The sequence below is a fragment of the Magnolia sinica genome, chromosome 8 (assembly GCF_029962835.1).
Source record: "Magnolia sinica isolate HGM2019 chromosome 8, MsV1, whole genome shotgun sequence".
Lineage (NCBI taxonomy): Eukaryota > Viridiplantae > Streptophyta > Magnoliopsida > Magnoliales > Magnoliaceae > Magnolia > Magnolia sinica.
The window spans coordinates 82,927,292-82,955,064 of record NC_080580.1 but is presented as its reverse complement, the minus strand read 5'-3'; the positions used below and the strand labels follow the sequence as shown (position 1 = coordinate 82,955,064).

At 40.8% G+C, this 27,773-nt stretch overlaps 1 protein-coding gene across 1 annotated transcript; it reads right to left on the bottom strand.

Annotated features, from left to right (window-relative positions):
- Positions 1–1,700: 1,700 nt before the first annotated feature.
- Positions 1,701–27,773, bottom strand: LOC131253536 (ADP,ATP carrier protein ER-ANT1). Its single transcript, XM_058254568.1, has 3 exons — positions 27,420–27,773; positions 6,851–7,222; positions 1,701–2,348 (listed from the first exon to the last, which is right to left on the bottom strand). Exons 1-3 carry the CDS (start codon positions 27,681–27,683, stop codon positions 2,037–2,039), a joined length of 948 nt encoding a protein of 315 aa, XP_058110551.1. The 5' UTR covers positions 27,684–27,773; the 3' UTR covers positions 1,701–2,036.

Genomic DNA, 27,773 nt, shown 5'->3' with positions numbered 1-27,773 from the left:
GTAGTCATTCAACTCGATTTACTTTCTTTGGTGTGGTCCACTAGAGTTTGGATGTATCTCATTTTTGGCTTATTCTTTATAATGATATGTAAAAATTGATTGATAGTATGGATCTAAAACAAATAATGGTGGAATCTGATAAGTTCCACAGGTTAAAAATCATGTTGTGTACCACACAATCTAAGCAACGCCACGTAACGATCCGCACTCGAAGAGTTTTTTATAATCTAAAAATTCATGCGAAAACTGGTGGTGATAAACACATAGATAGCTTAGTTATAGGGTAATGCGGACCGTCCAAATAGCTGACCTAAAGAGCATCGGCCAAAATGCGCTGAGGTAATACAGACCGAAAAATGCGCGTGCACGACTAATCGTACGTCCAACTAGTTGTTGTGTGGGTCCCACCATGGTGTTACAACATCTCGCTCTTTTTTCTTTTTTCTATTTAAATTTTTTTTCAAGGGTTAGCTTGTTAGTACACACCCATGTCAGTACACACACTCCATGTTAGCCACCCCCGCTAGGGATCGATACCAAGACCTCAAATGCCAGTTGATCTATGGATCTGGGTGTAACATCTCGCTCATCCAACAAGGTTGTCACACCAAAAAATGGAATGCCCCAATGATTAGGTTAATCCAACCATTAGATGTGTCCCACATGAATGTGGAGTTTCTTGGATGGTTGTTCATTGTTTTCTATGGTGTGTCCCACCTGATTAGTTGGATACACCCAACTTTTGGGGTATATCATTTTCATGGTGAGGCAACTTGCTGAACAGGCCAGATGTCATACAAACACATGGTGAGCCCCACACGCCAACTAGTTGGACGTACAACTAACCGTATGTGAGTCTTTCTCATATAAGCCATCCTATTTTTCCTTCGAATTTGACTAGCTAGCTATTTTACTCTTAACCATACATTTAATAGCTATTAATGGATGGTTAGGATTGCTCCATCAATGTGATTGTAGATATATGATCCATCCACAATTGGCCCCACAATTTGGACGGCCTGATAACTGCACATCAGTGCCACATGTGAGAAGGATGAGTCACCACCATTTTCTAAATAGAGCAAAACTAACAGTCTCATGCGACAGGATACATGGTGGGGGAGAGTACAGTAGAGTAGAAACAGAGTGAAGAAATAGAGATGGGTAAATCACCAGGCCTTGTTTGGATGCACTATTGCCATTGAATTAAAATAATTAGATTCAATAATTTAAAAAAATCACAAAAAGCCTATGAGAACTTTCAATACAGCCATTTATTTTCCACTAATGTATCACATATGCAGGATAATAAGGTGGGCCACACCATGATGATCACCTGGTGGGAAAATAAGGCTGACCCACTCATCAGGCAGGACATCTAAATCAATGGACAGCTGATGTTATGACTCAAGTGTATAGGTGTGGCCCACCCAATAGCAGATATGAGCTGATTTCATGACAAATCGCCTTCCTGGTGATACCCACCTTTTCAAGGATTGGATTTCCTTTGAGCCTATGTGATTACGGTTTACTAGTTTCTGCTTTGATGGAACAAATGCTTGAAATTCAATTCTACAGTGCTTCGGCGCCAGAAAAAAGGCCTCCTTCCTGGCCCGGAAGATCGCTTTGCTTCCAGCGACTAGCTTCTACCGCTGACACTTGGACTTGGAAGCAAGCTAAAGCTACCTTGAATCAATGAATGAATGAAAGCTTATCTCATTGCTTATGTGATGGGAAGAAATCAATGTACATTGACATCATGGGTAAAATGTAATTACAAGACTACCCCTTCAAAATATACAGAGAGGAATCAGTGAAACATTTCATGCTCTCTTCTTTTCTTTTATTTTTCTTTTTCTTTTTCTTTTTTAATTACATTTTTTATGTACAATTGAAAGATGCTCAACCCAATCAATTTCACAAGTTTTTTCCTTTTTACTTACATTGCACTGCTTGATGCAGTAGACAATCAATTGAATCGATGGAAAACGGCATTACGAATTCCACGTTGATTTAGTCATGTACATCGTAACCAATCACTTCAAGCGACTCAACTGCGGCTCAAAACCATATCCATGTCGATTTGCAATCCGATGGAGAAGATCATATCCAGCTAGGACTCCTGCCCCAGCCATTCCTAGAAGCATGTTCGCTGTCACCCCTCTATATAGTGCTGGGAAACCCTCTTCACGAACAATCTGTCGGAAGGCATGTCTGGCACTCTTATACTTGGAAGGTTGTCCAGAAGTCATCATCATTCTTCTGCGCAAAGTATCAAAGGGGTACGCACAAACCCCGGAAACCGTTGTAACACTCCAACCTAATGCAAAACTAGCAAAGAAGTTCCCCTGCAACAACAGACAAATTCGAACTTTGAGACCTAGCTACAAAGCGCAAATGGACACGAGGCATCTCACATGACAATATCTGAAAAACCCAATACACTGACATGTCCACTTCACTATAATATACAGGAATGCTACCATAAACTCTAAAGAAGCACACACCGAAATGTCTCTGTTGTACACATTGCAGTTGTGTAACATGATCTGAACCATTAATTTCGTTCAAGATCATATGGATGGGTAATCACTAGAAGGCTATATGGGTATGGTGGACAGCTAGTGACTAGAATATGGACTATTAACACAGTTGAAAAAAATTGCCAATGGCCAACATACAACGAGCTAAACTCACAATGATCAAATGGTTAGGATCACACAATATACTGGGATATCAACTGGTTCAACACTCCTGAACTGATAAACTAACCAACTCTCTGCAGCTAGGTGTTGCTTGTAAGATTTCATATACAGAATTGAGAGAGGATCCTCTACAAATGTTGTAAAATAAGCCTATTTGACAACTCTATAAAAGTAAATGTTATTCACCTGTAGGCGTGGCAATGGGTCAGGTCAGATTAGGTTTGGGTGGGGGTTGTTTTCTTTGTCCGCTACATGGCTTCTTAATAAATTGTTGCTTCTCACAAAAAAAAAAAAAAAAAGGAATTAGGTTTGGGTCACAACGGAAGACGGATCCATTCAAAGCATTTACTGAAAGGGTTGAAAATGTCAAGTGTCAACCCTAACCCAACCCATCTACAGATGGGTCAACCCCAACCCATCTTTTTTTTTTTTGGCCGTTAGAACAAAATTTTATTGAGAAAAAGGCCAAGGCCAGACTATACAAAATGGGAAAAACTATACACCCTCCCAAGAACCATTAAAGGTCCGCCTAGTTGGCCAAAAACTGATCTACAGCCTTAGTAGCCATTGCCCATTGAATTATATGAAGCTTTGCTTTCGTGAACACTTCCTCAACTCTACTCGAGCGATTTCTAAAAGTTCTATTATTCCTTTCCAACCATAGGAACCATAACCCCACCAACATAGAAAGGTGCCACACTTTACAATCCGTGATCCCATGCATGCCTTCATGCCACATAAAGAAGAATTGGCCAATGAAATTTGACGAAACCCATATGACTCCAAAGAGGTTGAAGAACCAATGCCACACCTGTCTCGCAAAGTCGCAATAAATAAATAGGTGATCCACCGTCTCCTCACCCTTGAAGCATATCACACAAATATTCAGAAGAATCATCTTCCTTTTCCTAAGACTATCAACTGTCAGAACCAAGGTATTCAAAATCGGTTACATAATGGCCATTATGTAATGGTAACGGTCGTAACCGTTACACGTTACAAGGTCGAAACGACCGTTACAAAAAAAACAAGCCATAAAGGCCCTATAACGGCCCCCTAACAGTCCTGTAACAGTTGTTTCAAAAAATAAAAAAGAGCCATTATGGCCCATATCATAACGGTAACGGTGGTGGCCGTTACGACCACTGTTACCGTTTTGGAACACCTTGGTCAGACCATTGTTGCACCCTACTAGCCAAGCAAAAGCCGCCACCTTTAAAGGCGCGTAACGCCCCACTTCTGCCAATGGACTTATCCCGCTATTGCTATGACCTACCTCCAAATACTTATAGAAGGATCTAACCAAAAATAACCCCAACCCATCTGACCCATTTAATTAAATAATATAAACAATAAATGGGAATTTTAGAAATTACTACATTAATTCAGTATTTACATCCAGGTACCTTTTTCAGAAAGGTTTTCCATAAGCTACCCCATTAATTCATCCCAGTACCTTCCACTAGATTTCTTGATGGAAGCTGGGGGGTTTTGCAGTGGTGGCTCGGGTGAGCTCCACTGTGATGTTTATATGAAATCCACTCCGACCACCACGTGTCACCCCATGTTAGGCCCAAAGCATCAAAAATCAGCCGCATCCATGATTCAAGTGGACTACACAATTGGAAACAATGTGCATGGCAATGCTCAGCCTCCACACTGTTTCCCTTGGTGTAGCCCACCTGAATCACGGATAGGTCTGATTTTTGAGCCCTAGGCCTAAATTTTGGTTTGAAATCTAATGGTTGGGGTGGATTTTCATATAATCATCATGATGGACCTTTAAAAATCGAGGGCGGACGTCTCTCTCCCAACTGTTTCCTTTGGTGTGGCCCACCTGAATCACATGTCAGCCCGATTTTTTATCCCTGGAAATAACATGGGATTACAAGTCTAATTGTCAGCATGGATCTCTCATACATATTTAGGTAGGCCCCATCAAAAATCAAGTGTGGCGTCTTGTAAAGTGTTTTTTATTAAGGAAAATGCATCAAGTCCAACCTGTTGGACCACGAGTTATGGTCCACTCAGTGGATAACTTCTAACCTATTAATCAAGTCAACATCCCTGCCTTCCAATAGGTTGGCCCCACAATAAGGATCACCTAATGAAAAACTCCATCTAATCATTTGGTTGGCCAAATGATTGGCCAAATGATAGAAAATAATTTTTACCAATGATAAATAGCAAAATACAAGTGAGGCCTAGTAAATGAGATGTGACTGATCTTTTCATGAAGAAATCATCATGATGATTCCAACCTCTTGGATGGGTTGGACATTGCACACGTATGAAAGGTTGGAAGGTATCTTTTGAATGGACCGTAATTTGTGGTCCGACTAGTTAGATGTGTGACCTTCTCTTTTTTGCAATATATCAACGTAAATTTATGAATAGTCTGCCATTGATTTTTTAAGAGGCCCCCGGTAATGTATGTGTGAAATTCACTCCGACCATTAGATGCATAATCCCACTTTAAGCTCAGGATAAATAAAAAATAAAAATAAAAATCAAGTTGACCTGTGATTTAGGGTGGACCACACCAAAGGAAACAATTGGGAGAGAGAAGTCCACCCTTGATTTTTACAGGGCCCATCATGACGATTATATGAAATCCACTCCAACCATTAGATTTCAAACCAAAATTTAGGCCTAGGGCCCAAAAATCAGACCTATCCGTGAGTCAGGTGGGCTACACCAAGGGAAACGGTGTGGAGGGTGAGCATTGCCCTGTACATTGTTTCCAATTATGTAGTCCACCGGAATCTTGGATGGGGCTGATTTTTCAGCCCTGGGCCTAACATGGGTTGACACACTTGGTGGTCGAAGTGGATTTCATATACACATCATGGGGGGCCCCCCAAATCCTCCGACCCCTTGCTCACACCATCAAACCCCAACTTCCATTAAGAAATCTAATAGAAGGTAGTGGGATGACAATTACTTGAATTAATGGGGTAGCTTATTGAAAACCTTTTTAAAAAAGGCATTGGGATGTAAATATCGAATTAATGTAGTACTTTGTAAATTTCCCAAAATAAATTGAAAAAAAAATAGTTGTGATTTTGTACAAAAATATGGAAATATCTAAAACATATTAATTAATATTAAATGAAACCTTAACATAACCAAACTAAAACCATCTTAACCAAGTTTTGGGTTTTTTTAACATATTACATCATAATATATAATACATGTATGTGGTCAACCTTCAGCTAGGAGGCAAGGATGGACAGTATTCATGATCCATTGGATCCAGCCTAGCAAAAACCCAACCCCAACCCATTTAATTTTGGGTTTGACAAAACACAACCCAAACCCAACCCATATGGGAAATGGGTCAACCCGAACCCTGACTTTCCGGGATGGATCCAGATGAGGTTGGTCGGTCATCATATTTTGCCACCGCTATTCTTTTTTCTTTTTAAAAAAAAATAAATAAATAAATAATTTGCGCACGCACACACTCACACCGTAGTGGGATTTCACCACATATGGATGCTCGAACCCCTGACTGGGTGTTGAAACTCCTGAGAGTCTGCCACTGCTATTCCCCTACGTGTGAAGTTATTCGCTTGAATGGAAATCTGGTAACCTACGTGTAAATGTAATTCAACTGTCTGCGTGGGGTTCATGTTTTATGTGTATGCCAACAAGTGAGACTGACTATAATGATGGGATAAACCCCAAAACCAGGTCTATACAGTCATTAGGTGAGACACACCATAGAAAACAGTGCACATCCACCCAAAAATCTCCAAATTCACATGGTGGCCCACGTGATGGTTGGATAGCACTGATTTTTGGGGCATCCCACTTTCATGTTGGGGCAACCCTGCTAGATGGGCTAGACGCCATACCCACACCAGTGGGCTCCACACGTAGAGTTGTAGAAAGAAGCTTATTCTTCAAAAGTTGTAAAGGACCTGGCCTGTGCAGAATTAAATACATAAGAAAATAACATGAGAGAAGACCAATCTGGCCCTCTCCAGATACAATAAATGGGCATGGAAACCTGTCACTGCAATTTGTTGAGATTGAGGTAATGAGAGAATGATATAAACAGATCCATGGTGGATCCTCAAGCATCAGATACTGAAATTAGCTAAAGCAAGTATTCTGGGACAAGATCTAGAGCCACTTACCTCAAGTGGCCCCACGAGAACGATGGGCTTCATAGTATCATAGATTCCAAAATACAGCCCACGGTAGAGAGTGATCCCTGTGATTGAAACCCCAAAGCCTCGATATAAGCCAACAATTCCATCACTTGATAGGGTCTTCCTGTAAACATCTAGTAGTCCTTTAAACTGGTGTTGGCTGCTCACTCGACATTCCAAGGCATCTGTGCCAAGTCGGGTGCGTGCATAATCCAAATGGTATAAAAATAGAGAAGTCATTGCACCAGCAGCACTACCAGAAGCTACATTGCCAGCTAACCACTTCAAATACCCATCTTTTTCCTTTGAGCAGCCAAAGAGACTCCGGAAGTAATCCTTAAATGCAAAGTTGAAAGCCTGTTTACAAGACAATGATGCCCGTTATGGCAGACCACCCATTTATAAAAGTTTTGAGATAGTAATACGGATCAAAATAGTGAAAAAAAAAAATTTAATTTCCACAAGCAAAATGCATTAAACATCACTAATAATCCTTTTGTATTGTCAGGCCTTGAGTCCATACAACTACATCCACATATTAGTGATCAAGGGTCATTACATAATGGCCTCAGTTCAAAAGGAGAGTTTGTCCCAAAAATATCCCTAATAGAGTGATCCCATGTTAGTATGGTGTGCCATGATAAGCCAATGATGATGGTTATGATCATGTACATAGATGACCACATGTTTTTGGTTTTGCCTAATGTGTCATAATTAAATGTGTGGTAAACCTCACTTATCTTTGATTTTGCAGGTTATAGGGAGGGATTCCTTTGGTTGTACTAGGGGAGTGTGAGATTGGACACAATGGCCCTTCACCAATGGAAAATTGTATTTTATGGATCTCAGTACCCTAAATTCCGACCCTATGTATTTTATGTTATCTAAAAGATCTAAATCACCATCATCTAAGCCCGGTCCCGACTAATTGGGATCGGATAATCTAAACGATCTACATAGAATACATAAACAGCATCATATTACATAGAATATACAGAAATGCACTAATATGAGTTATATCGTAATTTCTCAACATATACAACTATTTGTTAACACTCCCCCTCATGTGAGCACAGGCTGAACACCCAGTTTGCTACATATCCAAGGAAGACAATCTCAAGGAAGCAACTTAGTAAAAATATCTACCAACTGCTATGAAGGAACAAACATGGTGTGCATCTGCCCTGAAGCAACTTTCTCATGAACAAAATGGTAAAAATCTTGATGTGCTTGTGTGTGCATGAAAAACTGGACTTACCTCCATATATGTAGCATCATCATATCAAAGCACAAAAGGGCCAAGCATGGAAATATGAAGATACTAAAGTAGAAACTGTAGCCAAGTCAACTTAGCAGTTGTAGATAACATAGCATGATACTCAGCTTCAGCACTAGAAGAAGAAATAACGGGTTGTTTCTTCACACACACCAGCAAGGTATTCTGTATCAGTAACGGTGGCTGTAACAGTCATCACCATTACCGATACAGGGGTGTAACGACCGTTACGACCCCTATAACAGTTGAATTTTTTTTTCTTTTTTAATCAAGAAAAATATCTAGAAAATCTAGAATAATTTAAATATTCCAAATATGTATTCATTTTTTTTTTTTTTAATTTTTTTAACATGTTTACAATAGCGTAACGGCCTACTCGTTGGTAAGAGTGTTGTATTGGACTATCCGGTGAATTTATGAACATAGTTATATGTCTCTAATGTTTACACAATAATCAAGCATTAGAACTACAAATCGGGGGGGAAAAAACATAAATACCATTTTTTTTTTCAATTTTTTGAAAAAATGGCACTCAGAGCTTCTATTTGCTCAAATCGCTTCGATCTACTGTTTTAATCCTAAAAACTATAGTAAGAGTGGTCGAAATCTGCTATAGAATGATCTAGGAGAGTTTTTGAAATGAGAAAAGTGGGGGAAATGAGGAGAAAATGAATTTAAATAGAGAAAAAAAAATGATTGTAACCCCATCATTATGTCTTGTAACGGCCGTTATGGCCCCCTAGTGGTTGATACAGTCCCAAAAAACCAACTATCCCGTTTCACCCCAGTATTGTGTAACAATCACGGCCATTACCCATACGACCGTAACAGATGTAGAACACCTTGCACACCAAAAGACAATTGTGAGGCCTAAAAATATATTATAGCCAGAAGTAGATCGTTTGTCGCCACACGATCCAGCCCGGTCGGTATTATAGTGTGCAGTTAAGGAGAGAGGGGAACCCAAGCAAGTGTGAAGGCCATGAGAAAGAGTCTCTTTCACAAACCGGATAATATGCTTTGCAATATGAATATGGAATGTCGTACGCTGACGCATAAAAAGACACATTAAGTTCATAGAATCATAGCATAAATCAAGTCTAATTGACTAAGGGTGGTTATATTGCAACGGTCAAATGGATCAAGAAGAGGATCATAGTCAAAAAGGGTAGTCTTAGAAGAGATGACAAGAGGAGCGAAAGATTTGTAATCACCCATGCCATCAGGACAAAAGGTCCTAAAATATTTGGTCTAAGATAGAACAAACCCCTAAGAAAAAATGATACACCTTGAAAGTAGTGAAGAGAACCTCAGTCCTACATGGGAAATTGGCTCATGAGAACTGAAAGAAGGGAAAGAAGAGAGGACTCAGAAGAACCAGTGTCAATAATATCATCAAAATACAGAAAACGAATGATAAGACCAAAGGTTCTGAGTGAGCAAACATAGATTAGTGAATAAGACTACATTTAAAGCCAGCTCAAGTAAAACATTGTTGAACCACTCCAACTAAGCACGAGGAGCTTGCTTCCATAGATGGCCTTATGCAGATGACAAACATGATCCAAGCGAGAGGAATCATGAAAGCCTTGTGAGTGTTCCACAGAAAACTCTTTGAGAAAAAGTCATGAACAAAAACATTCTTACATCAAGTTGTTGAATGGAACAACCTCGAAAGACAGCAACAATGAAAACAGCACAAATGGTTGCAGGCTTTACAACAGGATTAAAGATTTTGTTAAAATCAAGAGCATATTGTTGATTGTAGCCTTTGGCTACAAGACCAGCTTTGTAATGTTCAACCAAACCATCAGCACGATCATTAATTTGATAGACCCAGTTGTTATACACAAAATTCATATTGGGATGTTGAGGGACACAAGTCCAAGTCTTGTTGGCACAAACTGTAGAAGTTTATTCCATCATAGCTTGACAACAATGAGGATATCTAGGGGCAGCAAGTGTATGAAAAGGATCATTCTCAACTTAAAGAGGGGTAAGAAGAGCACAACAGGCCTTGGAGTGAACAAGCAAAGAAGAAATAATAGGATAAACATGAGAAAGAGAAGATTGTGCATGATGAGCATGCAGGCAAGTGATCATGAGATGAACGGATTAACTATTGGTGGGGAAAGGAAAAGGAGTGTAGTCTTGGGCTGAAAATAAAACAGCTTAAGAGAACAGGATAGGGAAGACAAATAACGCTAAGAAGGATCTCCACCAATTAGGGAGGAAGCAGGAGATTCTCGCCGTTACGTGGAGGAACAAGAGAAAATGGAGTTAGAGAGATGAGAAGAACAAGGAACTGAACTCATGGCTCCCCTCAAGATGAAAGAGTGACCATTAGTGATGAGGACATCCGACCATTTAGAGTGTATCAGAGGAGGAGGAGATCGGCCCAGCCTTTACTTTGGCTCAATGACTTGTACATGAGCCCGGATAGGCCACACTAAGGCCTTGAAGATCCCACATGCATGATCATGCATCTTCGAAGACCCTATGCTAGGAAGATGCATGTGGGCTGTTTAGCTGAGTCTTGACCGTTGGATCGTGAGGACACGACGATCGGACCATTGGATCGTGTGGATCCTTCAATCGGATGATTGCATTATTGTGACCCTTGGTCACTTTGATTACTTTGATCATGAGTGTTTAGATTAGCATATTTTATGTTTTTTGTTGATTATTCCTAGCTTAGGATTAACATATTTATGTTTTATGGTGTCACACGTAAGACATTTTTATTTGAGGGGCATTATTGTAAAAATGCATTGTTGAGACTGTAAAGGGGGGGGGACGTCCAGGCCTAACCCTTAGACTTTGGAATGAAAAACTTTGTTTTACTTAGAAAAAACATCCTCTCTCATGTGAAGTGAGAATCTCTTGTGAAAAGAGGCTATTTTCAAGGCTATTTTGGTGTGAATCCAAGGGTGTGAAGCCCATTATCTTATTATTCTCCCTCATTCTCTACAATTGAGGTATTTTCTCCATCTCTCTCAATCCCTCTTTATTTCTCTTTACCTCTTCCTTTTACTTTTGTTCACAACCAAAACCCATCCCCATCACATCCAAACCACCTAAACCTAGCCCATTCAAACCATATGACCATACGGACCAAACCCCTAGACCGTATGTCCATACCGTTATGACCATACGGCCAGCCCTCCCTCTCTCTCTTTCCCTCTTAATCCTTGCTCCTTTACCCCTTTAAGATCCCTAGGCCTAAAACCTTAACCCAATACCCTAGCTCTCAAAACCCTATTTCTCCACAAACCCTAATTCTCCTTAGCCCTAATTCCAAACCCTAATTTCCAAATCCCCAAATTTCCTAACCCTAGAATTGTGCCAAATCTGCCCATTGAATTTAGAACTATGCCTATGCTAATGTAAGAGTTCCAATCTCTCATTGGGCCTTAGGCTTTCATGCTTACATGATTCATGCTTGCGTGGGATTGTGAGTTTTACACAAATCTTAATTTTATTGCCTCTCCAGTACTCTTTTAATCATGATAGGATAGCATGTTATCGTATTTGATTTATTTTAATTAATCAATTAATAATCTCCTTCATCCATATGGTTAGATCACATGTCATGCATCAAATTTTGGTATCAAAGCCTAGGATTTTAGCATAGGTTTACATAGGGTCACCACATTCATCACATCTAGGGTTTTGTTGGTGCATTCATTGCATATAGAGTCTATGTTTACATATTACGGCGTCTAGGTTAGTCACTTTTCCTTTGTCATAACATAGCAGCTAGAGTCTCAAGTCTTAGGCCCCTTAGTTTGTCCATTGTTTATGCCCACGCTTTCTGGGCGAGGTTTTGGTCTTCACCCTACCACCATGTGCCAAGATCAGATTCTCGAAACTCTTAATGCCAAAGCTATACGACTGGAGGTCCTTACGGCTCAAAACAGAACCACCAACAATCATATTACTCAAATGGAGACTTCCCTTCAAGCAAACACCGACAATGGGAAAGATGGACAGTCCCAAGTGGGAGGTGCAAAGGAAGGTCACGTGGGAGGTCATGTTGGAGGACGTGGAAGAGGTCGTGACCAAGGTGTTGGCCATAATGGGGTGCATACCCAGCCACCCCTTGGAGAGTATCACGATCGTTACGATCCAGATGAGCGCATTTTGAAAAGCATCAAGATCAAAGGCCCTAGCTTTGATGGTCGTCTAGACCCAAAGGCTTTCCTCTACTAGCTTGCAAACATGGACCACTACTTTGAGTGGTATAAGATGTCTAATCGCCGTCGTGTGAGGTTCGCCAAGATGAAGTTGGTGGGCCAGGTTAAATTGTTTTGGACCAATCTTAAAGTTTGGACAAGACCCGATTGTAAATTGGGTTGAGATGAAAGAAGCGCTGAAGGAAAAATATCTTGCTCCTCTCTTATCGCCAGAAATTATTAGATCAATGGCAATCCCTTCACCAGGGAACAATGCCTGTGATAAATTACATCACCAAATTTGAAGAATGCATGATGTGATGTACCGTCAAGGAGGACCCACTAGTGACTCTTTTAGTTTTAGGATGGGCATCCGATCCGATATTCAACACGAGCTGCTCTCTCACGATGTTGGCACCCTTCAACATGCCTATTAGTTGGTACAAGAACTTGAGCGGTACTTAAAACCGCAATTTGGGAGACAGTTTAACTCTCGTGAGTCCAATGTTAAGACTACTACCCAAGGAGTTAACTCTAACTTTGGGAGTCAACCCAAACCCTTTGCTGGCACTCAAAGTAACCCAAAGGACTTCATGGGCAAAGGAGTAGTCAATACCAGTTCGTGAGGAGGCAAACCAAGGCGATGCTATAATTACCAAGGATATGGCCATTTCTCTTATGAGTGTCCCACAAAAGTGACCTAAGGCCCTCGTGACTGGAGAGCATAAGGAAGATGAAGATGACCAGGGTGATTGTGAAGAAGAAGAATATCACCATGTCATTGGCACAATGAAGAAGAAGAGAAGACCGTACCACATGCAGTCATCAAGTGCGCCTTAACTCAAGCTAAGGGAATTGATGATCGGCATGGGAATACCATTTTCTATACTTATGCCAAATGTAGAGAGAAACTGCAAAGTGGTCATCGATAGTGGCAATTGTACAAATGTGGTCTCCAAAAGTACCATTTCTAGTTTGGGCCTGAAGCCCGGTGCTCACCCTTAGCCTTATAGAGTTTCATGGGTTGATGCGTCCTCAATGCTAATCTCACAGCATTGTCTTATTCCCATCCAGTTCGCATCTTATAAAGACTCATTGTGGTGTGATGTTTTGCCTATGGATGTAAGTCACATCATCTTGGGCAAACCTTAGCTCTTTAATTGTGATATAATAATAATTGGTCATTCGAATTTTTGTTCCTTCATGCATGAGGGCAAGAAGATAAAGTTAAATCCCCTTCCGCCCAAGAGCACCCCAGAAGTTAAAGAGGTCGTTAAAAAGGGTAGACAGAAGGACATGAGGAAATCGCAGCCCAAATCTCTCCACATATTAAATGCCAAAGAGTTTGAGCAAGAGATTAAGGCGGATTCAATAGTGTATGCCCTCGTGGCTAGAGAGGCTACACCCGAGGTTAGAGCAAAGTTGTCACCCGAGGTGAATCTGGCACTGGAGGAGTTTAGTGATGTTTTTCCCAAGGATTTACTGGATGAGCTTCCACCCATGTGGGACATTCAACATGCCATTGATCTTGTCCCTGAGTTGACTCTACTAAACCCTCCTCATTATCGAATGAACCGTACGAAGCATGTGGAGTTGAAGAAGCAGGTAGATGAGCTCCTTAAGAAAGGTTTCATTCAAGAGAGTTTGGGTCTGTAGACCGTGCCAGTGCTTCCCACGCCTAAGAAAGATAGCACTTGGCACCTTTGAGTGGACAGTCGGGCCATCAACAAAATCACGGTCAAGTATCAATTTCCCGTACCCCGACTTGATGATATGTTAGACATATGGCAGGTATCACGATTTTCTCAAAAAGATAGATCTCAAGAGTGGGTATCACCAGATACGTATTCACCCAAGGGATGAATGGAAAACAGCCTTCAAAACGAAGGATGGGCTCTACGAGTGGATGTCCGTGCCTTTTGGTTTGACTAATGCTCCAAGTACGTTCATGCGTGTGATGACCCAAGTGTTGAGGCCTTTTATAGGGAAGTTCTTGGTGGTGTACTTTGACGATATCCTCATTTATAGTACCTCCAGAGAACTACACCATCTAAGGCAAGTTTACGGGATCCTTAGGGAAGAGAAGTTATATGCAAACCTTAAGAAGTGTTCGTTCATGTCAAATAGAGTTATCTTCTTAGGTTTCATAGTTTCACCAAAAGGCATGTCTGCGAATCCCAAGAAAATCAAGGCCATTGTAAGTTGGCCTGAACCGGGGAACATTCATGAGGTACATAGCTTTCACAACTTAGCTACCTTCTATAGGCGGTTCATCAGAGTCTTTAGTCCCATTATGGCCCCCATCATAGATTGCATAAAGATATGGGAGTTTAAATGGACTAACGTCGTGTCAAAAGCATTTGAGGAGATCAAGGACAAGATGATAGAGGCTCTTGTCATGAGCCATCATGACTTTTCTAAAGTTTTCAAGGTTGCTTGTGACGCCTTTGGGGTAGGTATAGGCAGAGTACTTAGCCAGGAGGGACACCCTGTTGCTTTCTTTAGTGAGAAGTTGAATGAAGCAAAGCAACAGTACTCTACTTATGACAAGGAATTCTACATGGTAGTCCGGTCCTTACACCATTGGCAACATTACTTACTACCGCAAGAGTTCGTCTTATTCTCAGACCACGGGGCCTTACGCTATCTTAACTCCCAAAAGAAATTAAACCCAAGGATTGCCAAGTGATTTGTGTTTCTTCAAGAGTATTCGTTTGTTCTGAAACATGAGGCTAGGGTCGAGAACAAACCCGCTGACGCCCTTAGCCGTAGAGTGACGTTGCTTCAATCTAAGAGCGTTGAAGTCATTGGGTTCGAGAGTTTGAAGGACAAATATCCCACATGTCCAGACTTATATACGTCATTTTTGGATGGTCAAAGGAATGATAGTGGGTTTGTCCAGATTGATAGCTTTCTATTCAAAGGAGAAAGACTCTACGTTCCCAGCACATCCCTATAAGAGTTCCTTGTTTGATAGCTTCACGCCGGTGGAGTAGCCGGTCATTTTGGTCATGACAAGACTATTGCCCTTGCGGATGACAGATTTTATTAGCCAAGTCTCAAGTAAGATGTAGCCAAAATTATAGGGCAATGTCAAACATGTCAGCTGGCAAAGCAAAAGAAGCAAAACACGGGTTTATATACACCTTTGTCAGTGCCACACGCTCTGCGGTAAGACCTCAGTATAGATTTCATGCTTGGGCTTCCCAAGACAATCAAGAAGCACGATTCCATTTTCGTGGTAGTGGACCATTTTTCTAAAATGGCCCATTTCCTACCATACTCTAAGTCGTCTAATGCCTCCAACATCGCGAAGCTATTCTTTACGGAGGTGGTTCACTCACATGGTTTGCCGAAAAACATCATGTCTAACCAGAATGTTAAGTTTATGAGTTATTTTTGGAAGATACTTTGGCACATGATGGGCACGAGATTACAATTTTCATCGGCATACCATCCTTAGACTGACGGCCAAACATAAGTGGTCAATAGGAGTTTAGGGAACCTATTACAGTGTCTTGTGGGTGACCATACCAAGATTTCGGACACGGTATTACCTGTAACCAAGTTTGCATATAATAGTTCGGTTAATAGTTCATAGGCACGATGTTGTCAAAGTGCCTTTAATCTGGTGATGCAGTGTTGCTCAGTTGACCGAACTCCAGTGGGGTCGACTGAGACATGTTGTGATGTTCCCGGTCGACCGAGAGTCTATTATGTTTTTGGTCAACCGAACAGGATGCGCAAGTTTTAAAAAGTGTGGGTTTTGTTTCCAATTTCATACGGAAGTCTATATAAGCCTTTGTAATACAGAATTAGGGGTAATCCGTGTATTGTAGAGAGAGCCTACATGATTTCTAGGGTTTTGCAAGGGGAGAAAGCTTGGGCTTTTGAATCTGTAAGTTGTCCATCTCTTGTAACTTTCTGATTATAGTGAATTGTTTGTCGCTCGGTGCCATGGTTTTTTTCCTGTAAGGGTTTTTCCACATAAAATCTATATTTGTGTGATTGCTCGATTTTCGTTTTTCTATTCGTATGTTTGATTCATTCTAAAGTTGCTCCCGCGCCTAACGTGTGGCAGCTGCACACGGGAAGTGGTATTAGAGTGTAGGCTTTATGTTGGGTTGTTTAGATCAAATATGAGACATCGGTTCAAAGAAGTCAAATGTGAAGTTCGAAACGGAGAAGTTTACAAGCAAAAACAACTTCGAATTATATAAGAAGATAAAAGCCCTCCTAATTCAACAAGGATTGTTCCAGGCACTCCTTAGCAAAGCGAGGCGTCCTGAAACTATGATGAAAGAGGATTGGGACGACCTAGATCAGAGGGCAATTAGCGCAATTCAATTGTGCTTGGCCGATAATGTCCTATACAATGTCATTAATAAGATGACTACTGCAAGATTGTGGGGGGAGTTGGAGAGCATCTACATAACAAAATTACTCTCCAATCGCCTATATTTGAAGAAACAATTGTCCACTCTAAAGATGGTGGAAAGGTCGAATCTATCTAAACAAATTAGTTTGCAAACTGATAAGTGTGGAGGTGAAGATCGACGAAGAAGACAAAGCCATAATCTTATTGACGTCCCTTCCAGATTCTTACGAGAATTTGATGGATACTCTATGCCATGGTAGGGATACCTTAGACCTTGATACCGCTATCCCAACCCTTCAGTCGAAGCAATTGAGAAGGAATAACGGTGGGGAAGGTACCTCTACAGATGCACTAGTTGTTAGGGGAAGATCGTCTAAGCAAGGGAAGGGGAAATCACAATCGAGGTCCAAGTCGAAGGGCAGAGGGAAGTTGAAGTACTAGAATTGTAGGAATACGGGACATGTGAAGGACTGCGCAAGCCCTAAAACCGAGGAGAAATCAGATACTTCACCGAATGAGACTAATTCATCAGAATCCAGCGAAGAGACGAGTGGCTGTAACGTATTGTTTGTGTCCAAGGTCGGACACTTGTATAACGAGTGGATTTTGGATACGGGGGCATCGTACCACGTGTCCTCACCGGAATTGGTTCACCACGTACAACGAGTATGATAGTGGCATGGTTCTTATGGGCAATGATCATGCCTATAAGATGATTGGAATTGGTTCAATTCGTATGTGAATGTTCGATGGGGTGGAGCAGACTCTCACGGATTTGAGGCACGTTCTTGATTTGAAGAAAAATCTGATCTCTCTAGGAGCTCTCGATGCACTAGTGTGCAAGTTCTCCGGCTATGATAGTGTGCAGAAAGTTTCAAAGGGGGCACTCACTATAATGAAGGCACAGTGAAGCGGAAACCTTTACAGGTTGATCGGGAGCACTATATCCGATGGAGCTACAGCGTCTGTAGCAGAATCCATGTATACACATGTGTGGCATGCGCGCCTAGGCCACATGAGCGAGCGCAGTATGAAGGTACTACTCGATGTCTCGATCGTGGTTTAATTCCTACTTTTAAAATGTTTTTATTTGGATGTATATGAGCATTACATTTACGGTAAACAATCAATATTGTCATTTAAAATTGGAAAACATATAAATAAAGGAAAACTTAACTATGTGCATTATGATGTGTGTGGGGATCGTCGCCCATTGTTTCTAGAGGAAGGTCGTCATTCTTTGTAACATTCAATGACAACTTCTCTAGAAAGGTATAGGTTTATTTTGTGAAATATAAATCCGATGTATTTGTCATCTTCAAGTAATAGAAGGTTATGGTTGAAAAACAATCAAGGCGAAAGATGAAAGTTCCGAGAACCGATAATGGTGGAGAGTTTACTTCTAGGGAGTTTAATCAGTTTTGCAAAGATGAGAGGATCATAAGGCATAACAAAGTGAGGCATACACCAAAGCAGAATTGTGTGGCCAAGCGTATAAATCGGACTCTTTAGAAAGAGCCTGAAGTATGCTGAGTAATGCCATGTTAAGCAAGGAGCACAATCTGAGGCTGTTAACACGACTTGCTATTTAGTAAACCGATCTCCGTCTACATCGATTGATTGTGAAATCCCAAAAGAAGTATGAAGTGGTCGTGAAGTTGATTGCTTGGGACTCTACACATTTGGTTGTGACGCTTACTCTCAATGTACCGACAATTGAGAGAGATAAGCTAGACCAAAGGGCTAAAAAGTGTACCTTTGTCAGTCATGATAATTGAGTGAAATGATAGAAGCTGTACAACCAGGTTTCACGGAAAATCATATTTAGTTGTGACATCAAATTCGAAGGTTCCTTGTATCGGAAGGGTAAGCACAAGGAAGCTGAAAAATCGGTTGTTAATGTTGAAATAGACAAAAGTGAAATACCTGAAGAATATGAGCCGCAAGAAGAGGTATAGGAAGAGGTGGTTGCACCACCTATCAGGAGGAATCCATCGAGAAATCGCAGAATACCATTAAGATACAGGAATGACTCAAATTTTGCATTTGCCCTCAATATGGTTGAGGGGGATCCGTCTACCTTTTAGGAAGCATTAGATAACCTTGATGCTGAGAAGTGGATGGCGACGATGCATGATGAGATAGATTCTCTGTACAAGAATGAAACGCGAGTTCTAGTGGAGCTACTCGTTGGGAGGAAAGCGATTGGATGCGACGTGCGAGTGGATCTTCCATAAGAAATTGGATAGGTACAAGGTAAGACTGGTAGCGAAGGGTTATGCTCAGAAAGAATGTGTCATGATGTAGGACACATGATTTAATGCTAGCATGCAACATGAGGATTATGAAAGAGTCCACAAAGTAATTCGATTAACAAAAGATGTTAACCTTGTAACGCCCCAAACTTTTCAATACCCGAGTATTAAAAGTTCTCAAGCGTTACCAAGAAATTTACTTAGTATGTACACGTGTACAACACCAACCTAGCTATCCTAACCTTACATCCATTCCCATCAAGAATCTAATCATTGGGAATGATCTTCATTCATAGATCCAGCAATCTGACCGTTGGTTTTGAGATAAGACTATCCATCACGTGATTTGACGAAGTACTTTCCCATGAATGACATGACGAATAACTCCCTATCCGTAAGGATTTAGATATACATTCTTTTATAAGAATTTCTTAGAAACATGCCTATAACCATGTAGAGCCATTAGATTTCTCAAAATTCACAGATCAGCAATAATTACGAAAACGCCATTAACCTAGACCCTTGAATTCTAGATCACGTGGTTCCCACGATTTGTTTCATGTGAAATTTTATACCAGGCCTAATTATCATAAATTAACCGTACATGTCGAATTTCAGCACTTAGATCGTAGTAAATTAGTCATTTGACCTCTACATCCGTTCGTACACTTATTAGATCAAGATTCTGACCCCCTTATCTTGTTTACACCATATGAATATGCTTAACCCACCATTAGAATTACAATATGAGGAACTTAGACATGTAAAAAAGTCACTCGAATCTAATAATATACATGTCCTACCCCTAATTACTCCAGAAAACCACCTTGTGTTTGTCCATTTACAAAACTAACAGTACAATCACCCAGATACATTATTAGAATGCTAACCATCAAGTTCCCTTATTTTTAGCAAGTCATCTGACTGTCCATTAGGTTTGGATCCGCCAAACGGGCCACACGAATATTGTGCTAAACCGATCATCATGAAGATCTCAGTGTATATGCCCAAACCACCTGGTAGCTCGCCAATTAGGTGTGTACAAACATTATCATGGAATTTTGAAGCATGTTAGCCATTAAAAGAGCATCATGATCATCCTTGGGAGATCGGGGCCCAAACTAGACCAATAGAAAGAGGAGGTAAAATAAGGTATACTCGTCAAAATTCAGAATATTTGGACGGTACACCCTAATGCAAGAGACATCGGAAGACAGATAGGAAACTAATGGCAAAATTGTAAATAACAAGGGTCATGTGCATGGCAACTTATGTGAGATTGTTCAACGGTGAACACCCTCCCACTCGTTGGCGAATCGTGTGGCCCACCTTAAGATCAGATCTATTTCAGATTTGGGGCCATAGGTCAACATAACGTGCTGAAGGTGGTGAAGGGAATGGATTCCCCGGAAGTCATCACAAACGGACCCCACCTATTTTGAACAACATCTTGGAAAAGGCACTCGTCCGTAACAGCGGACGACTAGTACCCCGGGCGTGATAGCGAGTTTCACTCCCACGCTAATTGATGGTGTGGCCCACCCAAAACACGGATCCACCCCATATTTCGGCCCCTGACCTAACATGATCCTACCAAACCAATGAACGGGGTGGATCTGTCAAAGGACGGCCACAAGTGGGCCCCACCAATCCAAAAATTCGAACCAAGGTCGGCATCTCTCTCTTAGCACTGTAACATCGTCCGAAGAAGGCTCAACCACGAGACTTCCTTGCACCTAGGATCTCTTACGCAACCCCCTCTACCCTATCCCAACCGTCTGAAACCTCCTATGGAGTATTCCGATCCGAGCCTAGAAGGTCCAGCTGGACCGGAAAATATCTCACACGCCAAAATTGCCAGTTCTCACCTTCTTGCGGAAAGAAACCTCCGCGCAATGGACCCACGGATCTGATCATCACCACAAACTGGATCGCCAGGGAAAGTCGAATAGCCAATCCGATCCACTTGTAGGCGTCCAAACACGGCGAAAGGCTTTCAGGTTGATCCACAATCAAGATCGACACCATCTGGCTGGGCCATCCAGAAGAACCTCTTTGAGTGGAGATGTGTCAGATTTACATCTACCATTAGAGCATGACTCATCTCCCTTGAACGGTTGATGGACGACAGCCACTGTTCTAGGGCCAAAACAAAGATCATAACCGTCCATCTGTTGGCTCGTTATCGAAGGACCTTTTCACAATGTTCGGATGGGATCGAAAGTAACAACAAGTGCGTACTTCGAACCTGTGCGCAGAAAGGAGCGGAATTGCGTTCGTTCTTCACGCCGCAACAAGTGCTGCGAAAGGATTTTCCGCAAGAAGGGTCTAGAAACCCCTTGTGCCTATAAAGGCCCTACATTCGATCGAGAGTGAGGGAAAGAAAAGAAGAAAAACAAGAGAGCAAATGAGCAATGGCCAGCCTGCTGGATGTGGCAGCAAGGAGGGAAGAAAGAAAGGAAGAAAGAGAAGAAAAGAGGAAGAGAAGGAGAAAGAAAAAGAAAGGAAAAGAAAGAGAAAAGAAAGAAAGAAAGAAGAAAGAAAAGAAAGAAGAAGGAAAGAGAAATAGGGAAAGTTGGGTTACGAGTGGAGCTGAGTCGACTCAGTGAAGAGATATATCGAACTCCAAGTTCTTCTTAAAGCAACGAATTACGGTGAGTCACCCATCCACACCACATCATGTTTAAAGGTCGTTATTTAGCCCACATATTTAGTGTAAATCCTAGACTCGGATCATAGACTCAAACTTAATCCTAACTGTTCAAACCATGTGATTTAGGATATAGTTTAATGTTAAGGTGAATACGTGGACATCTAGTCTTGAATGAGGACAATTTGATCTAAGATGAGGGTTTTATCCTTTAAGCTTACACTAATTTAAGTTATTATATTTATCCTGCCTTTCCATGCTTTTAAAGATGCGAATTATCCTACCTTTTCATACCTTTAATGATGTGAATTATCTTGTCTTTCTATACCTTTAATGATGTGAATCATCCTGCCTCTCATGTTTATATTTTTCTGGAAATTATCCTATCAATTGATTCAGTTATTATCATTACAACTATTGGCCCTTTTGGGATTATGACCTGATGTCAAATACCGATGATTCCTTTGAAATTATGTGAGGCCATGGATGCAAGCCTTGCCCCTGCCTCGTCTCTTTATTTGAGTTGGCTCTGTCACTCGTCTCTTTATTTGAGTTGGCCATTGCTGCTCTCCTTATTATAGAGTTGACCATTGTCACTCTTCTCTTATTATGATTGGTTATCGCCACTTGTGTTGAGTTGACCCTTGTCGCTCTTCTCTTTATTATTTTGGCCTCGTGCCGCTTCTCTTTACGGCTTCGGCATAGGTCTTGCTATTCCAAGACCTCCATAATTCAGTTTATATCCTTCATGATTCAGATTCAGTTATATGTTTTAAGATTCAATTTATCTCTGTAAGTGCAAGTGATGTGTAAGATGTATCACAACTAGTGATTCAAATATTCTATCATGGACGTAATGCGCTCTGAGTAGAGACCCTCTTGGGGCACGTAAGTCCTTGAGCCTTCGGGTAGTAGTGCACAAATTGATGTGTGTAATTCACAAATGCAGTGTCACATCACCCCGGGATTGGATGTCGCAAATAGTCGTTCCATGAACAATCGTTGCACGTAATTCACCCAGTTCATATATTGTGTGCTCTGAGGAGTTCTCATAAATCCACGATAGCGTTGGCCATGCCGGCGAATATCCATAGTTATGGGATGCGGGTCGAGCTGGTTATCTATAAATCGTACTCCACATTGTGATGATCACTACGTATGATGAGCCCCGCACACTTTGCTAGGCATGCATCTCATGTAGGTTGTTTGCGCATGCTGATACCCTTGTGTTAGTGGAGCACGGGACGTATCAGACCCTTACTTTACCTGTTATGAATCTCTTGAATTATTGTTAATCTTAAAGGATAACCTTCACTATGAGTAAGGCATTGACCCTCTCCCAACCGTACAGATTATACAGGTAACGTACAGCTTTAAAGACTTAGAGGGCCGCTTCCTGTAGAAGACTACGCTGAAAGAATTCGAAGCTAGATTATTTAATTAGATTTATACTTCCGCTGCGAACGCGATGAATGTAATAAGCTTCCATTGGGAAGGCCTTGATTATTCCTTTTACTCTGATGATATATAATCAATACAATTGATTTGATTCTTGTGAATGTGACCTTCATGAATGAATCTGGATGTGAACAAACAAAAAAAAAAAAAATTAGGGTGCGATTTCAGAGCATCCAGTTGTACATTATTAACACCTGATTTTCTCGGACACGAGTACATACCCTGGCCGTGAAAATTCGGGATGTTACAAACCTACCAATTAATTAAGAGTAAACAATAGGAAATAAAATTTGATTTAACCTAAATCACATGCCCGCATGCTAAGAAATCACATAAATCAATTAAAACTAGGACCGATGGAAGGATAGAACTTCCAATTTAGCATAGGCACGTTCTACACTCAATGTACAGATTTGTACATTTTACGATTAAGATTAGGAAAGGGGAAAATCTAAAATTAGGAAAATTAAGGTTCATAAGAATTGGTGATTTTGGACTGAGGATTTTTTTTAATTGGGGAAAATAAGAAATTGAAGATCTATGGTTTAGAAGGTTGTAATGGAAGGGAAAAGAGGAAGACAAGAAGAAGAGAATACCTTTTGAAGAGGAGAGAGGATGTAAGACGAAGAATATCCTTTGAAGAAGAGGAAGAGGATGTACCTTGAAATCCACCACCAAACAAGCTTCTACACTTCCACAATTTAATTGGAATGGAGGGTTTTTTTTATTACTAGAAAATAAAGAGAAAAATTCTTTCACACAAGAGAGCTTCACTCTTCTTTTTTTTCTTCTCAATAACACCACTAAGGTTAGAACTCCACCCTCCCTGTGCTTTTATAATTAAAAATTCAGAATTAAAATCCAACATAATTACAACTATATCACTCACTTAAGTAAAGTGACTCATCATCCAAAATAAGAAAACTAAAACATATATTATCAATCTCAACCATCAAATAACTCCTAAAAATAACAAAAAACATAAAGAAAGCGAGATTAGAGTCCAAGGGGCTCAAATCTAAAAGATCTGGTGGCCCGATGGCCTGAATAAGATCCAATGGTCGGATCGACAAAAAATAGAAATCTTATGACTAAAATAATCTCTTAAGCAACTCACATGTATCATCCCAAGGTGGGGTCTTCCTGATGCACGTCCAATGCATGTGGGGTCTTCAAAATGGCCTTGCGCAACCCATCTGGAACTCAGTACCCATCCACAAAGAAAGTTGCGTTGATGTGAGTGGTCATCTCCGTCTCCGGTACATCCGAGTAGGTCCTCTGATGTCCCCATCAATTCCCCTCGGCTGAGAAGATTTCACCTCTGGCGAAATAAAGCTGCAGTGATGCTCGAAGAGATCTGAATCTCGTCGCTGAAGCTCTACCTCTATGATCCACGTACTATTTGATTTTGGTCTCCCCTTCCACTTGACAAGGTACTCCTGGTAACCACCATGCTGTGTGGAAACCACTTTTTCATCTAAAATATCCTTCATCTCCTCTCTTCTCATAGGTATGGATGGTACGGATGGTAAAGGTTGAGAAGAGAGGTCAAGTAATGGCCATGGATTTTGGGACAAGTCAGGGGCATCATCATCAAAGTTCATGTGAGGGTTAGGGGACTGTCCATGAAACAGTACAAGATCTTCCAAGTGTAATGTGGAACTGATACCCATGTTGGGTGGAAGATCTATCAAGTAAGCATTCGAACCCAGTCTTTTCAAGATTTTATATGGTCTAGCGCTATGGGCTTGTAATTTTTTTGTGGTTCTCTGTGAAAACCTTTTTGGACATATTTTAATCATGACTTCATCACCCATAACAAACTCTTTAAACTTATGGTGTGAGTCACCAATCATTTTGTATGTTTCATTACTTATATTGATTCTTTTTCAAATCTCCACATTCAAGTCATGCGTATCTTGTGTAGATGCGTATGCAAACTCTGAAGGCCTATGGAACACAAACATGGGTATGCAATCTATAAGGGTCCTAAGCTCATCTACTTATCTTTCCAAATCCACTTCCTCCCTAGGACTCATTTGATCGTAATAAAGGTTTGGTAGAGTCAATGCGTGAATGTCCTGCACGGGTCTAAACTCATCCGGTATGCCCTCTGGAATAACAACACCGGAGTCCTCCAATACCGGACTCACCTCAGATGGTAACTCTATACTACCCTCGGGTATAACCTTAGGTGGCATCTCCATAATAACCTTAGGTGTGACCTCACTTGCCACGTGGGCATACAACGTCAAATCAGTTTTAGTCTCTCTTTCAGACTTTTTGGCATTAACTATAGGAAGAGACTCAAGTTGGAGTTTCTTCACATCTTCAGGGTCACATGTCTTGACGTCCTCCTTTTTAGGGATACTTTTGGGCAGGAGAGACTTCAAGACAATCCTTTTGCCTCCATACAGAAACGAACACATATTCGAGTGACCGAATAGTGTTGTGTCCATGTCATACAACCAAGGCTTGCCCAAAATGATGTGGCATATATCCATAGGCAAAACATCACACCACAACGTATCCGTATAGGAACAAAACTGGATGAGAATGAGACAACGTTGAGAAACCATAATTGAAGATGCATCAACCCATGAGACTCGATAAGGTTGAGGGTGAGGAACAACTAGCATGCCAAAGCGGTACACAGTGCAAGCAGATACCACATTAATGCAACTGCCACTCTCAATGATCCCATAAGTGTGGAAAATTGAATCCCTGCGCCAATCATTACTTTTTACAATTTGGCTTAAGGCGCGGCTAATAATTGCAAGTGGCACAGTCTCAACTTGATCCTTGACTTGTAATTGGACATCTTTCCGAGTGTCGGGGTTTGCCTAAAGGGAGGCTTCAAGCCGATTGACAAGCACTTTGATCACGGTCAATTGAGTTGTGGTGATCCTATTGCGTGCTTCAATAGCCATCAGACGGTTGTTGATAGTGTTAATGGCCTCGTCAATCTGCTCTAGATTCATAGTGGGATGTAGGCCAAAACCACGTCCTGAACGAGTGAGCATACACAAGGACACTCTAAGGAAACTCTGGGTCCTAGGACAATGTGATGACAATGATAGTACTAACCTAGAGATCATGCTAGACACACTAACCAGAAAATTCAGCAAGTCGCTATCCTCTAATCTTATGTTGAAAATTCAGCAAGATAGTAATCCAAAGGTGCCAAACTGAAAATTCAGCACGGGTGTAATCCGAAAATTACAAACTGAAAATTCAGCAATGTGACAACCTGAAATTACTATGCTGAAATTTCAGCAATGGTATAAGTAGGGCTGCGAACTGAAAATTCAGCCATAAGATACTCCAACAAAAATTCAGCAATATGATCCTATATACAATGCATACTCTACTAACCCTAGATGTGACTATAACCTAGATGCAACACAAAAATCCTATGCTAAACTTATGCTCTGATACCAAATTTGATGCATGATGATGGAAACTATCCCCGGATACATGTTGATTGCTGAAATTAATGTGTAATTGATCTCTCATCATGCATCCTAGGATAGTTTCCATCATCATCATGTCGACTTCGGTGAGATATAAGAAAGAAGGTTATCCAAACACAGAAACCAAGTTACACATAAGCAAGTTACAGCTTACATCCAAACAGGATTACCTGTAACTTATTTACAACTTCAAAAAACTTACAGGCATCCAAATGCGGCCTAAAGAAAATAAATACCAACTTCTCCAATAAAAAGTAAATAATTTCCAGAAAAAAAAAAGTATGCCTTCTAAACAGTCCAATTTTATAAAGCATAAGCTCTGCATTTCTTTAAAAGCTCAAAATAAGATCCCAAAAGCCTCTTTTTCTTCCTTTTTTTTTTAATTCAATCAATACAAAAGCTCAATTCTCAATAAACCAAACAGCCATTTTCTTAAATAAATAAATAAATAACCCATTTCTCTAAAACTTAATTAAATATTCCATCACAAGAAGAACAAGAAAAACAGAAGCCTAATTATAAAATAAACAAATAACAGCAATCAGTTCAAAACAAAAGGCCCAAAAAAAGAATCCACCCTTTCACTCTCTATCACATGCTAATTTAAAAACAACCAAAGACAAATATAGAATAAAAATAAGAACTAAAGAGAGCAACCATTTCTATCCACGATGTTTGATAAACACACCCTTTCTTTTATTCCAACACTAAAAACAAAACAAAAAAGAGTACATCTATCAAATGGGTGGTTGTAAATATCAATCCTCCACAGCAGAAGAAAAAAAGTACCTTGTCCCTTACATGCAAAAACAGAGCAATAAAATCCAATTCTCAGATCAACAAAAGGATTAGAAATTTAAAATAAATAAATAAATAAATAAGAGGCTACCTGGGTGGGGAAATATCTGATGACATTGGCCTGATTCCCTCTCCAGAGGGCCAAAAGGCCTTCTTCCCTCAAAACCCTAGTAAAGCAATCCCCAATCCCTACGTAAGGCTTCCTCAGAACTCCTCTCTTCATCATCTCTCCTTGGTTCTGCAGCAGCAGCTTCACCCTCTCTATCGGCGCTGCTGCGCTCTTCGCGATCGCAGCTGCCACGCCGCCCATCACTAAATCCACGGCCAGTCTCTCAGATGGGCTAGCAATCCCCATCTCCTCCTTTCCGATGCAGCCCTCTCTCTCTCTCTCTCTCTGGCGCGCGCGCGACGGAGAAATGGGAGGTTGAGATTTGAGAAGACGGGA

Excerpts from the sequence above, each read along its gene's own strand:
- LOC131253536 (XM_058254568.1), bottom strand. The coding sequence starts at position 27,683 with ATGGGGATTGCTAGCCCATCTGAGAGACTGGCCGTGGATTTAGTGATG. Across the intron at positions 7,223-27,419 it reads TCAGATATTTCCCCACCCAG|GCTTTCAACTTTGCATTTAA; the intron begins GTAGCCTCTTAT and ends TCTTGTAAACAG. Across the intron at positions 2,349-6,850 it reads TTCTCGTGGGGCCACTTGAG|GGGAACTTCTTTGCTAGTTT; the intron begins GTAAGTGGCTCT and ends CTGTTGTTGCAG.